The following is a 12,591-nucleotide window of genomic DNA, read 5'->3' on the forward strand; positions in this document are numbered from 1 at the left end:
AGGGGGACAAATGAATGTCAGTAGAGGGGGCAGAGAGAGAAGAGGGGAGGGGAGGGGAGGGGAGGGGGGATAGTAGAGGATAGGAAAGGCAGCAGAACACAACAGACACTAGTATGGCAATATGTAAATCAATGGATGTGTAACTGATGTGATTCTGCAATCTGTATTTGGGGTAAAAATGGGAGCTCATAACCCACTTGAATCAAAGTGTGAAATATGATATATCAAGAATTATGTAATGTTTTGAACAGCCAACAATAAAAAATTAAAAAAAAAAGAAATGCAAAAAAAAAAAAAAGAGAGTAGATAATACTGAAAACTATTCACAGTTGTGTAGTGCTATATAATAATTCTGCAGTAAAGATGGTGACTTCACTCTGACTGAAATAGCTGGCTTTGATATTCTTTAAAACAATGTCTGCAGGATTTCTGTCAATACACAATTTTCTAAGATTACCAAAAAAGCTGATTATTAATAATTGAATTCATAAAATGAACTGAAAGTTATAAGCATTCTTCTAGGAGGTTAAATTAGAATAGGGGTCAGCAAAGTATGGACTATCCACCAAAATCATCCACTTACCCATTTTTGCAAATAAAATGTTTTTTTTTGGGGGGGGTGTGGGTGGGTATTAGGGATTGAAGCCACTTGACCACTGAGCCAGATTCTAAGTTCTATTTTGTATTTTATTTAGAGACATGGTCTCAGTGACTTGCTTAGCACCTCTTTTTTGCTGAAGCTGGCTTTGAACTTGCAATCATCCTGCCTCAACCTCCTGAGCCAATGGTATAACAGGCATGGACCACTACACCTAGGTTGCAAATAAAGTATTTTTGGAGCAAAATGAAAAAAAAAAAATAAAATTAAAAAAAAAAAAAAAAAGAAATGATTGGGACCAGTAGTGTTTTAGATTTCTGATTTTTTCTTGGATTTTGGAATATTCACATGCATATAATGAAATATCTTGGGTATGGGACCAACTATAAACATGAAATATATTTGTTTCACATACACCTTATACACATATCCTGAAGATAATTTTACAAAACATTTAAAATAATTTTTGTACCAGGGATTATACCCAGTGTGCTTTACCATTGAGCCACGTCCCCAGCCCTTTTTATGTTTTGTTTTGAGACAGGGTCTCCCTAAGTGATTTAGGGCTTCACTAACATTTTAAACAATTTTGTGCATAAAGCAAACTTTCATTTTGTATCATTCCTAAATAAAATGGGGACAGTAAAACACCATGTTACTGAATATCTTCTCTCTGTTCCCCAAACCCTAGCCAAGTTAAGGGAATAATGAAAGCAAGCCTGGGTAGACAGATTATGTTGAAGGAAATTGGCTTTGTCTTGTGAACACTGGCAACTGGGGAAAGTTACTGTTATCTGTCAAAAGCTATTTCTGGCATACATTCCAGAACAGTTGCTACTTGGACTGCTGCTCATACAAGTAATCAAAGCAAGCTAATGCTGGTGTCTCTGATTCTGCAGCCTAACATATAAAACTTCTCTCTCAGTGGAGAAAGTGTGTGTGTCACTCATCCAGCCAGTTTCCACTGGACAAAATGCTGTGAGGGAGAGGAGGTTCTACTTGGTAAAGCACCTTGAGGGATAGAGGTGCTGTTGGTCTGTCACCCCTGAACTCTTCTTGGAGCAGTTACTGATCTCTTGCAAGCTTTTGTCCATAAACCACGTCTCCCATGCCATTTCTGGGCACTTTCTTTGTCTTTCCTGCAACCTACTCCACTGCCCTTGCACAACTGGGCTGTGGATGAGACACAGGTGTGGAATATTCCACTCATGGCATTATGTCAGTGGCAAAACATTTTTGATTTTGGAGCAAATTTGCGTTTCAGATTTTTTAATTAGGAATGTTCAACCTATACTTGGGCTAATGATTTGGTAAATATCCCTAACCCAACCCTTAAAGACTGTAAGCACCACAGTGGCAAGCTTTTTGCTTCTCTTGCTGTTTGATGGTATCCAGCAGTGTGCCTGGCACAAGTATGGTACTCAGGAAATGTCTGTTAAGTGAGTGCTCTTTGCTTGGTGGAAAGGAGATGAGCAGCAGCAAAGAATGATGCTGAGCTGGCTGCAGGTTATCACTGCTCACAGGGGTGCACAATGAAGTGGCTTTTTTTCTCATTGGTTCCCCTCCCTGCAGGCACTAAGATGGTGTTTCCTTTGATCTGTTACACCAGATACGACTTCTTTATGTGCTTTCAATTCTCCAAAATTTCTGGAAATCTTTCATAGACTGATGCCAAATCTCCCTCCTCTTTATTCTTGGGATATAAGCCATAGGAGTGAGCCATGAGGGATGTCCAGCCCAGATGAACCACAGTGTGGGCCCTAAAGAAGAACCAGTCAGGTAAGTCCAGTCAAAGCAGAGAAAATTGAGAGATAATTATAAAATTCTTGTATTAAAGCACTGACCTTGTAGTTTCTTTGTTACATAATGGGTAATAAGGAGAAAAGGAACAAGACCCCAATTTAAAGCCAGCAGGCAGTTGCATGCTGAAGCTATCTTTGGTTACTTTGTTGTTAATCTTGTTAATCCTTTGCCCACTTGGGGGTTTGCAATGGGCTTTTGCATAGAATGGAAATGCCCAGCTTGCCAGTGCACATCACTGTCCACATTCAAGGGCAAACTGCTGCCTGTAGAATATGAATCAAGATGCCTAAGTCAAAGACACTTTCCTTCAACTCAAGAAGAAAGCAGGGCATGTTGTGCATGCCTGTAATCCCACCAGGTCAAGAAGCTGAGGCAGTATTGTAAGTTTGAGCCCAGCCTGGGCAACACAGCCAAATCCTGTCTGAAAAATTAAACATAGTAAAAATAATAAAGGGCTGAGTTATACAGCCTGGACATGTAGCAGTTGCCTAGCCAGTAAGAAGCCCTGGGTTCAATCCCAAGTACTTGGGGAGGGGGCTGGTGGAAGGAAAAAAATCTTTGCTATAATTTTTTATCTGTTCTAATTAGTTATACATGACAGTAGAATGCATATTTACACACACATGCGCACACATATGGAGTATAAGTTCTCTTTCCTCTGATTGTACATGGTGTAAAATCACACAAGTCGTGTAATCACATATGTACATAGGGTAATAATGTGCATTTCATTGTACTATCCTTACTACCCTTAAACCCCCTCCACTCCCTTCTTTCCCCTCTGCATGATCCACAGTACCTCTATTCCTGCCCCCTTATTGTAAATTAGCATCCACTAATCAGAGAAAACAATTTGCCTTTGGTTTTTTGGAATTGGCTATTTTGCCAATCATGATATTCTCCAGCCCATGCATTTACCTGCTAATGCCATAATTTCATTCATCTTTAAGGCTGAGTAATATTCCATTGTGTTTACATAACACATTTTCTTTATCCATATCTCTGTTGAAGGGCTTCTAGGTTAGTTCCAAGTTTAGCTGTTGTTAATTGAGCTGCTATAAACATTCATATGGCAGCATCACTATAGAATGCTGATTTTAAGTCCTTTGGGTATAAACCGTGGAATGAGATAGCTGGGTCAAATGGTGGCTCCATTCCAAGTTTTCTGGGGAATCCCCATACTCTTTTCCATAGTGATTGCACCAATTTGCAGCCCCACCACTGATGTATGAGTGTACCTTTTCCCCCACATCCTTGCTAACACTGTAGCTTGTATTCTTGATAATTGCCACTCTTACTGGAGTGACATAAAATCTTAGAGAAATTTTGATTTGCATTTCTCTAATAGCTAGAGATGAACATTTTTTTCATATGTTTGTTGATCAATTGTATTTCTTCTTCTGTGAAGTGTTTGTTCAGTTCTTTGGCCCATTTATTGATTGGGTTATTTGGGTTTTTTTTTTGGTATTAAGTTTTTTGAGTTCTTTATATATCCTACAGATTAGTGCTCTATCTGAGGTGCATGCGTGTGGTAAAGATTTTCTCCCATTTCTCTCTATTCACATTGATTGTTTCATTTTCTGAGAAGAAGCTTTTTGGTTTGATCCCATCCCATTTATTGATTCTTGATTTTACTACTTACACTTTAGGAGTCTGGTTAAGGAAGTCAGTTCCCAAGCCGACAGTGGTGATTTGTGCCTTAGGGTAGCTTAAGTCCTGAGATGCCTTGATACACATTCCAGTGGAACCATCAAGCACCTGTGGGCCTTTGAGATCCGAGTTCAGAGGTGCGTGGTTGGAGGTAGGAATGTGAGTGTCATCAACATTTACAAAGCCATGAAATTGGATGAGAAGCTCGAGGGATGAGGGGAGACAGGAAAAGACAAATGAAAGTCTTAGGTGGAAGTCAGGCAAAGGGAAACCAGCAGAAGAAACAAGGAAGGCGTAGGCAAAGCAATGAGGGGTGTCCTGGAAGTGGTGTGGATTAAGTGTCTGAAGGGACAGGGGTGAGCAGCTGCAGCAGATGCTGCTGAGAGGCTGAGAAATAGGACTGAGTGTTGACTGGTGCATTTAACCACTTAGAGGCCATCGACCTTGGTGAGAACAGCTTTGGGAGTGTTTGGGTGACAAAAGTTTCTTTGGAATATGTTTGGGAGAGAATAAGAATGTATGAGTCAGAGAAAGTGAGCGTAGAGACCTCTCCTGAGATGTACTACAAAGGGGAGCAAAGTGTTGGGGCTTCAGAGAAGGTGGTTATGAATTGTAGTTTTTAATGGAAGAAGGACCTGAATATTTACAAGCTGATGAGTATGAGCCAGGGGAGTGTGACAGATGATGGTGTAAGCAGGGAGGGAGGATTGCTGGAGCAAGCTCCTCCAGGAGCCAGGAGTGAGTGGGGAGTAGCGTGTAATTTTGGAGTTATCTCTGACACCAGTTCTCTGTGAGAAGACAGCTTCCATGGGATCCTACCACCAGGTGCATCTGCCCCTGCATTCGGCCTGTGCTAAGCCATTAATCAGAGAGGAACTTTGCATGCCTGAAATACTCCAAAATTGACTGTAATCCTCATTGCCTCTTTCCTGCTGAACAACACTGGTCTCAGTGAAAAAGAAACTAAAGTCATCAGTTGGGAGGAAATGTGGGGAGGGCTCATGGAGACACGAGAAGAGAAGACATCACTGGTTTCTGCATCTTGCTCCTTAAGTCTTGGACATGAAAATAATAATGTTATTATTTTGGTGTAGGGGATGGAACCCAGGGCCTCAAGCATGTTAAGCATGCTCTACTAGTGAGCTACACCCCCAGGTCAGGAGGGAAATCTTTAGTCTCATACCCCTCAGTGGGATTTTCTGTTCCTGGGTTGCAGGGATGTGAACACCTCCATCATGGAGCTCCTGATTATGGTGTATGAATGGAAGACCTCTCATGCCAAAAGCATCCTCGGCGTGATCTCCTACTTTCCTTATAGCAAACAGTGCAAGATGAGGAAGAGGCTCCATCATCTCTAAATTCTTGGCCTCCATGATGTGCAAAGCTGGTAAGAAAGGCAGATCCTTGACAACTAATTGGGAGCCTGGGGGGTTTACTTTTACAGAAATCATTTCAAAGCATTCTCTTAAGCAAATGAGAATGCTGAACAGAGGGAAAACAGTGCTGCCGCTTTTAAACCCCCCTACTTTGTGCAGTCCATCCTTCTCCACAAGAGAGATGTGCCACGACCCCCAGTGATACCTGAAACATTGGGTGCTACTAAACTCTGTAGGTGCACTGCAGTATCGGGGCAGCAGATCTCACAGCTGAGATGGCTACTAAGTGACTTCAGGTGGATAACATTTGTAGCATAGATACACTGGATTATCAGATGATGACTTACCTCCTAAGAAGGACAAAGCATGGGCTGGGGTTGTGGCTCAGTGGTAAAGCACTTATCTAGCATGTGAGAGGCACTGGGTTCAATGCTCAGCACCACATATAAATAAGTAAATAAAATAAAGGTCCATTAACAACTAATAAAAATATTTTTTTTTTAAAAAAAGGACAAAACAGGATATCACTCACTGTTTCAGGTACTGGAAGTTTTCCAATGAAAGGGAATGGAGAGACAAATCATCTCTTACCTTATAGGGCATAGATTCAAAGAAGATGGATGTAACAGAGACTTTCTCCTTATCTTTCAGGAACCCATGGGTCAGGTGACCCCCATCAGGCAGGTCCAGACCCATGATGCACCCATGGGGCTCAACCAGGGCCATGTACACTGCAAAGTTTGCAGGGGAACCCGAAACAGGAGGCCAGAAAAGACGTGATTATTTCTTCCTGAGGCACATCCAGGAGCTTGGCTACTAGATGATTATCCAGGAGTGTCTGAGAACACACCTGGCCTCCAATATGACCTCCCTGATCCCCAAGAGGTAACCCTGCACCAGTCTCCTTGAGAGTAAGAGAAGGGGAAGTTCCTGGGAGTGCAGAGGTGGGAGCCCAAGGCAGTGGAGAAGGATGCACACACCGTCTCTTTGGCTCATTTCTTATTTAGGACTCCTTTTGTAAACATCAGCCTGGGGGCCTGGCCTGGAGGGGCTGCATGGGACAATCTAGATGTGTTCATCACCTGAGTAGGGCTGGATGTTGATCCCCTAGCACTGTGGATCCAGGTGATAGGCCTGCAGAGCCCGCTTCTGACAGAGTGTTTCTAGTTCATCAATAAACTCGGTCCCTCCATAATACCTGTGGGAGACAAGCAGGAGCCCCACATCCTTTGTAGGCCCCAACCTTTGCTCCTAGCAGAGGCCAGAGCTCAGGAGTGGGAAGAATACAATGGAGGGGAGTGAGCAAGTCTCAGCTCCCCATCTTGTCCTATAAGGTTGCTAGGAGGATCCAATGAGATATATTACTTATTATCCAGTAAATCTACCAAAGCTCAAGGCAAAGGTAGTTATTCACAGTAGGAGAAAGACAAAGGCTTCAATTTGACCCTCAGACTTCTACTGAGAACTTCAGGGGCATCTCAGGATAGAATGACAGTTCATTCTCCATAGGCGACCCTTCTTTTTCTGTGTCCATTGGTATACAAATGCTAACATTCACCAAGATCATGTCTTATTCTGTACTTTCTTTGTCTGATAATGACTGTAAAAAACAAACAACAGATGGCCAGGTGTGGTGATGCATGCCTGTAATCCCAACAACTTAGGAGGCTGAAGCAGGTTATTATGTCTCAATAATAAAAAGAGCTTGGGTTGTAACTCAGTGTAGAGCATCCTTGGGTTCAGTTTCCAGTACCACAACCCCCCCCCCCACACACACACACAAAATGAAGCTAGACATGGTGGTGCTGTCTATAGTCCCAGAACTTTAGAGGTTGAGAAAGGAGGATCACTCAAGTCCAGCAACATAGAAAAAAAAAATATATATATATATACACACACACACACGCACACACACACATATTTCACATATATACATATACCTATGTCTATATGTATGTATGAACACACACACATATATGGCTTACACAAGTTCCAAAGAGTTGAGAAAAGTAATCACTGCAAATGTAAATTCAACATTTATAACAATAAATTTCCCATACTGGTTGGAGCTTCCCTAACTGGAAATATGAACCCAAATACTCCCAAATCTGAAGCTTCTTGTGTAACAACATGACACCCAAAAAAGTTTCCAAGGTCTCACCGTGTGATGCCCAGCACTGCTCTGGGACTCTGCACTGTCCCCATTAGAAAGAAGGCACTCATCAGAGGTAGTTCCTAGACCTTGGACTTCCTAGACACCAACACTATAAAAATAAGTTACTCTATTTACAAATTACTCAGTCTCAGCAATTCAGCTATACAAACAGAAAACAGACAAAGAAAGTTGGAGATAGAAGAAGTAAAGTATATGGCCAATAGACAAAAGGCAACTCATGTCCCATATATCAGCAACATAGGAATAATCAGGATTTAAAATAAAAAAAAACATACCATTTACAATAGCACCTCTAAAACTGAAGTACTTAAGTACAAATCTAATAATTTATGCATTCAGAAAACTTGAACATGGTTGAGAAAAATCACAAGGAACATTTAAAAAAAAGTTTCAAAGAACTGGGGGATATAGTTCATTGGTAGAGCCTAGAATGCATTTTTGTGATGCCTTCCAACCCAGCATCACAAAAAAAAAAAATCAAATTTTGGAGCATATTGGATACTTTACTGATACTTAACCAGTAAAGTCTATGCAAATATTCCAAAATCTGAAAAAACTCTGAAATCTGAAACACTTTGTGGTCCAAGCATTTCAAATAAGAGAACTTCAGCCTGCACCACAATTTCCCTTTCACTTCTCAGCCACCCTGATACAGATCATAGCAACAGTCATCTTCTGTGGGATCCCTCAAAGGACATCGATCTTTTCTCAGGGCTGGATGATACTCCTTATTAGCCTGGCCTGTTGTTCTAGAAAGCTACCAAAGAGACTGTTAAATGCAACCCTGAATATATCTGCTCCAGGAACAGCAGTGGTATCACAGGCTAGAAATCATACAAGAGCTATGCAGGAGGGCAGGAGTGGAAGAGAATAGACTCCACAATTGGGAAGCCTGTTTTCTTTTTCTTTGGTACCAGGAATTGAACCCAGAGGTGCTTAACCACCAAGCCACATCCCTAGCCCAGTTTTATATTTTATTATAGACAGGGTCTTTATGAGTCCCTTAGGGCCTCACTAAGTTGCTGAGGCTGGGTTTGAACTTGCAGTTTGTTGAGAGCCACAGCTGAAAGGGGCCCCAGCAAACTTCCAGCTGCCAGCAAACTTCCAGCTGCTAGCTGATGATTGGCTCACAGCGGCCCCAGCAAACTTCTAGCTGCCAACTGATTGGCTCCTCTGCGTTGATGCTCATTGGGCTGTTTCCCCACCCTTTCAGACCATGGAGCTGCTCATTGGGGGACTTTTTTTGGCTCTGTCCACGTGACCCAGCCAATCAGCCTCAAGAGCAGGAGGAGTGGGGGAGGTGGAGAGGCTTATGGGAAGCAGGTGGTGGCAGTTGGGCTCTGAAGGTTTTTCCTGAGGAGCTGTGTGGTTTGGTGTGTGTGTTCTAAAAATAAAGTTCGTTTCTTTTGACAAGTGGCTCCTGAATTGTGCCCAGCCAGACTGCGGCAGCAGTTCTCCTGCCTCAGCCTCCTGAGTCACTGGGATTACAAACGCGTGCCAATCCATCCAGCTGGGAAGCCATTTTATGAAGTTTACGTGTTGTTTAGATTTTACACCAATTTAGTACTTCACATCACTATGTCAGAAACAGGACTTGGAAAACACTCACTTACCTCTGGCCTGGGCACCCCTCAGAGTATTTGTTATTTAAGCAAGAGCCCAGGGTCTCCAAAAGTGCTCAGCTGCCAACATTCTCCGAGGCGATCACCTCCAATCCAATCCTCTGCCAGTTACTTTCCTTCTAAATGATGTTGTAAACCTTATGAAAAGAAAACAGATGCTGGACACTTAGACATTCTGTTTTAAAGTTTTGCTCTGATCAAAGCCCTAATCTCCTAAAGAGAAAAGACACTATTACAGATTCGTATTTGCTCTCAGAAGTCGACTATAACCCAAACAAGCAAATTATGAAGACTCCTGTAACACTTTAAGGGATAGAACAAATTTTCCTTAAAGGCTTTAGCATCATCTGGGAAAGAATTAATAATAAAATGAATGAAGAAAACAAAATGATTTAGGAGAAACTTATCTTTATATTGAAGTGGCACCTCCTTTCTCCATAGAAAAGCCCTCTTCATCATGGCTGATTTTAGGACTGTCAACAAAAGAGTCTCTGCAAAAGAGTCCAATGTAGATAAACTTCCTATTTTTGTATCACCCTGTTTTACTTGGCCACTGGCGGGGAAGATACCAGCACTCCAGGTGCTGAACACCCCCTTACTAGTTTTTCACAAATATATCCAGTATAGTACTTTGTAGAAATGTGCAAACAAAGCCTCTGGCCTTGAGCTGGGCTTCACAGACATGTCTACATTTTTAAGATAAGTTACAATTGGGCTCCATGGTAACAGCTGGCAGGGGGAGGAAAGAAAGGTGAGAAGAAGATCTCCCCTTCTCAGGTGTTGTCCTTGAAGGGTTAACATGCCCAGAACAATGGGGGAAAAAAGCTCCTATTATGTGAACTTCTGCAGACTGTGAACTTCTGAGCCCCTCCCCTTACATGCTGGGTATAAACTCTGAAACTCCCTGAACTCGGGGTTCAGGGGATTGATTGATTACAGCAAAAGCTGTGCCCTCTGAACCTGGCTGCAGCCAAATAAAACTGTTTCCTGCTGTCTTTGGTGCCTTGACTTGTTTGTCCCTACAACAATATCTCACCTAATTCTTAATTCTACACCATCCTGTTATTTTTATCCCTACTTTTCACCAAGTTTCTCCCTCCCTGAACTTCATTCTTTCCTCCTCTTCCTTAAAGGAAAAGATGTTTCAGCAACTGACTGCATACTTTCAAGCTGGGAAACTGTAGTTAAGTGCACTAATTCTTCCACCAGTTCAACTGTACTATTTCTTTCTTTGTTTTTCTTTTCTTCTTCTTCTTCTTTTTTTTTTTTTCTGTACCAGGGATTGAACTCAGGGGCACTCAGCCATATTTTGTATTTTATTTAGAGGCAGGGTCTCCCTGAGTTGCTTAGCACCTCGCTGTGAGGCTGGCTTTGAACATGTGATCCTCCTGCCTCAGACTCCCAAGCATCTGGGATTACAGGCATGTGCCACTGCACGCAGCTCAATTGTACTATTGAACTCCATTAATGAGTTTTTCATCTCAGCTATTATACTTTTTAAGTCCAGAATTTCCACTTGGTTCTTTCTAATGATTTATCTCTCTTTGATAAATTACCTTTATTTGATGTAAAACAACAACTATGATTTAAATAAAATAAGAAATAGTTTCCTCTGAGCCAAATGTGAGTGGCTGAGGTCTGGGAACACAGATTTAAGTTACTTTGAATAAGCTTCTCTAAAGTGGAAGAAGTTACATGAGCTGTTTTTACAGTACTGGGGATCAGACCCAGGACTTTGTACATGCCAGGCAAGTACTCTACCACTGAGCTACACCCCTAGACCTCACATGAACTTCCAAAGCACTGAACAAAGAAAGAAATCAATACATCCAACAAATATATTGGTGTGAGTATTATGTAGGTGGGCTACAGCCAAGTGGGAAAATCTATAGGTTTAGGGTTAGTGGAAGGTAGAGATCTATTCAGCTTAACAATATATTATGAGTTGTTTACAAAAGTAAGTAGACTTTTTTTCTAAAGAGCCTAAGACACTTAAAGATAACTTTGACTCTAGACCTGCAGCTCCCATGTTTCCACCATCAAGATGTTCTACCCTACTGAGATCAGGCAGTGGGGTCTTTAATATAAATGTGGCTTCTTGAGAGAACTTCAACTTCACACTTTATTAATGGTCTTTATGTGATGAACCAAATTCTACGCTTTCCTTTACACTTTTAATCATGGTTTTGTTTAGTTCTTGAAACATTTATTTATTTATTTTTATTTTTTAGTTGTTGATGGACTTTTTAAAAAAATTTATTTATATATGCACTGCTGAGAATTGAACCCAGGGCCTCGCACATGCTAGGTGAGCGCTCTACCACTGAGCCACAGCCCCAGCCCTAAACATATTTATAAAACCTTTGAAATTCTGACCTATGAAATTTGACATCTGGTCCTCTGAGACAATTTCTGTTGCCCAGTTGTCTTCAGTGTTTGGATTATTCTTTCCTGCTTCTTTGCATGGCTTGGATTTTTTTTTTTTTTGAAAGTAGACATTGTGTGTAATATATTGTAGTAACCCTCGGTACTGGTCACCCATCCTCTTGCAGGGCTTACTATTGTTGGTCATTTTTTTAACTTATTTAGTGAATGAATGGATTATTTTAGGGAAATCTATTCCCCATCACGCTCTTGAAGAGTGAAGCCACTGATGCTGATTCTTGGGATGGGGGTGAAAGACTTCCTTATAGTTGCCTTGGGAGTGGTTTTGGAAGATTGCTCTCTGGCTCTCTTTCTCTGAGCACTTATAGAAATGGAGCTCAACCAATTGCTGGCTGATTGCTCTGTTGTTTTCAACAATGGACTGTGGCATAAATTGTTCCATACGCTGATCCAATCAAATTTAAAGGGATAACTCTTATGGTAAGCACTTGGGGTTTCTTCTGCCCAGGAGTGATCCTCTTAGATGTCCCTTCCAGCGATGTATCAGTCCTATAATGTACCATATCTCCAATAAATCTGTCAATCTCTTCCCAACTGACTTTCACCACAACCTTCAGTGTTTTTGACATTATTTATATTTGAACCTCTCTCCATTGCAAATGAAGGTAGATCCTTTGGAGAAAGATTTGGACCTCTGTTTTCTATAGCTTGCTTCTTTCCATGGGCAAAATCTCTGAATTCCAGCTGTGTTGGGGGCAGAGACAATGGATGTTTCTGACTGAGTGATGTAATGCCAGATCCATGGGACCCCATTAGACCACCAGGAGCCGAATCTGATGCAACCACACAAGAGTCTTTATTGCAAGCTCAATGCCAGCTGACTCTCCCAGTAGTTCCATAGATTGACAACAAGTTAGGAAACCATGTAGTTTAGCATACACCCCTCATGGCTTAAGCAAATCAGTTCAAATGTATCCACCT

The 12,591-nt window shown here is 41.6% G+C and overlaps 2 protein-coding genes and 1 long non-coding RNA gene across 3 annotated transcripts in view; 2 read left to right on the forward strand and 1 right to left on the reverse strand.

Moving 5' to 3' along the window:
• LOC107157133 (multidrug and toxin extrusion protein 1) overlaps window positions 1-6,050 on the reverse strand; it is a 612,661-nt gene extending 606,611 nt beyond the window's left edge. The window contains exon 1 of the mRNA XM_048796071.1: window positions 6,019-6,050. Within this exon, the coding sequence (XP_048652028.1) occupies window positions 6,019-6,030 (12 nt within the window). The 5' untranslated portion in view covers window positions 6,031-6,050. The remainder of the gene's footprint in view (window positions 1-6,018) is intronic.
• LOC107157145 overlaps window positions 1-12,591 on the forward strand; it is a 193,880-nt gene that overhangs the window by 65,787 nt on the left and 115,502 nt on the right. The gene's annotated exons all lie outside the window — the stretch shown is intronic.
• Window positions 2,224-7,352, forward strand: LOC125614114. Its single transcript, XR_007344757.1, has 3 exons — window positions 2,224-2,377; window positions 5,268-5,438; window positions 6,079-7,352. It is a non-coding gene; the product is annotated as an uncharacterized LOC125614114 (long non-coding RNA).

The sequence above is a fragment of the Marmota marmota genome, unplaced genomic scaffold (assembly GCF_001458135.2).
Source record: "Marmota marmota marmota unplaced genomic scaffold, marMar, whole genome shotgun sequence".
NCBI classification, from domain to species: Eukaryota; Metazoa; Chordata; class Mammalia; order Rodentia; family Sciuridae; genus Marmota; species Marmota marmota.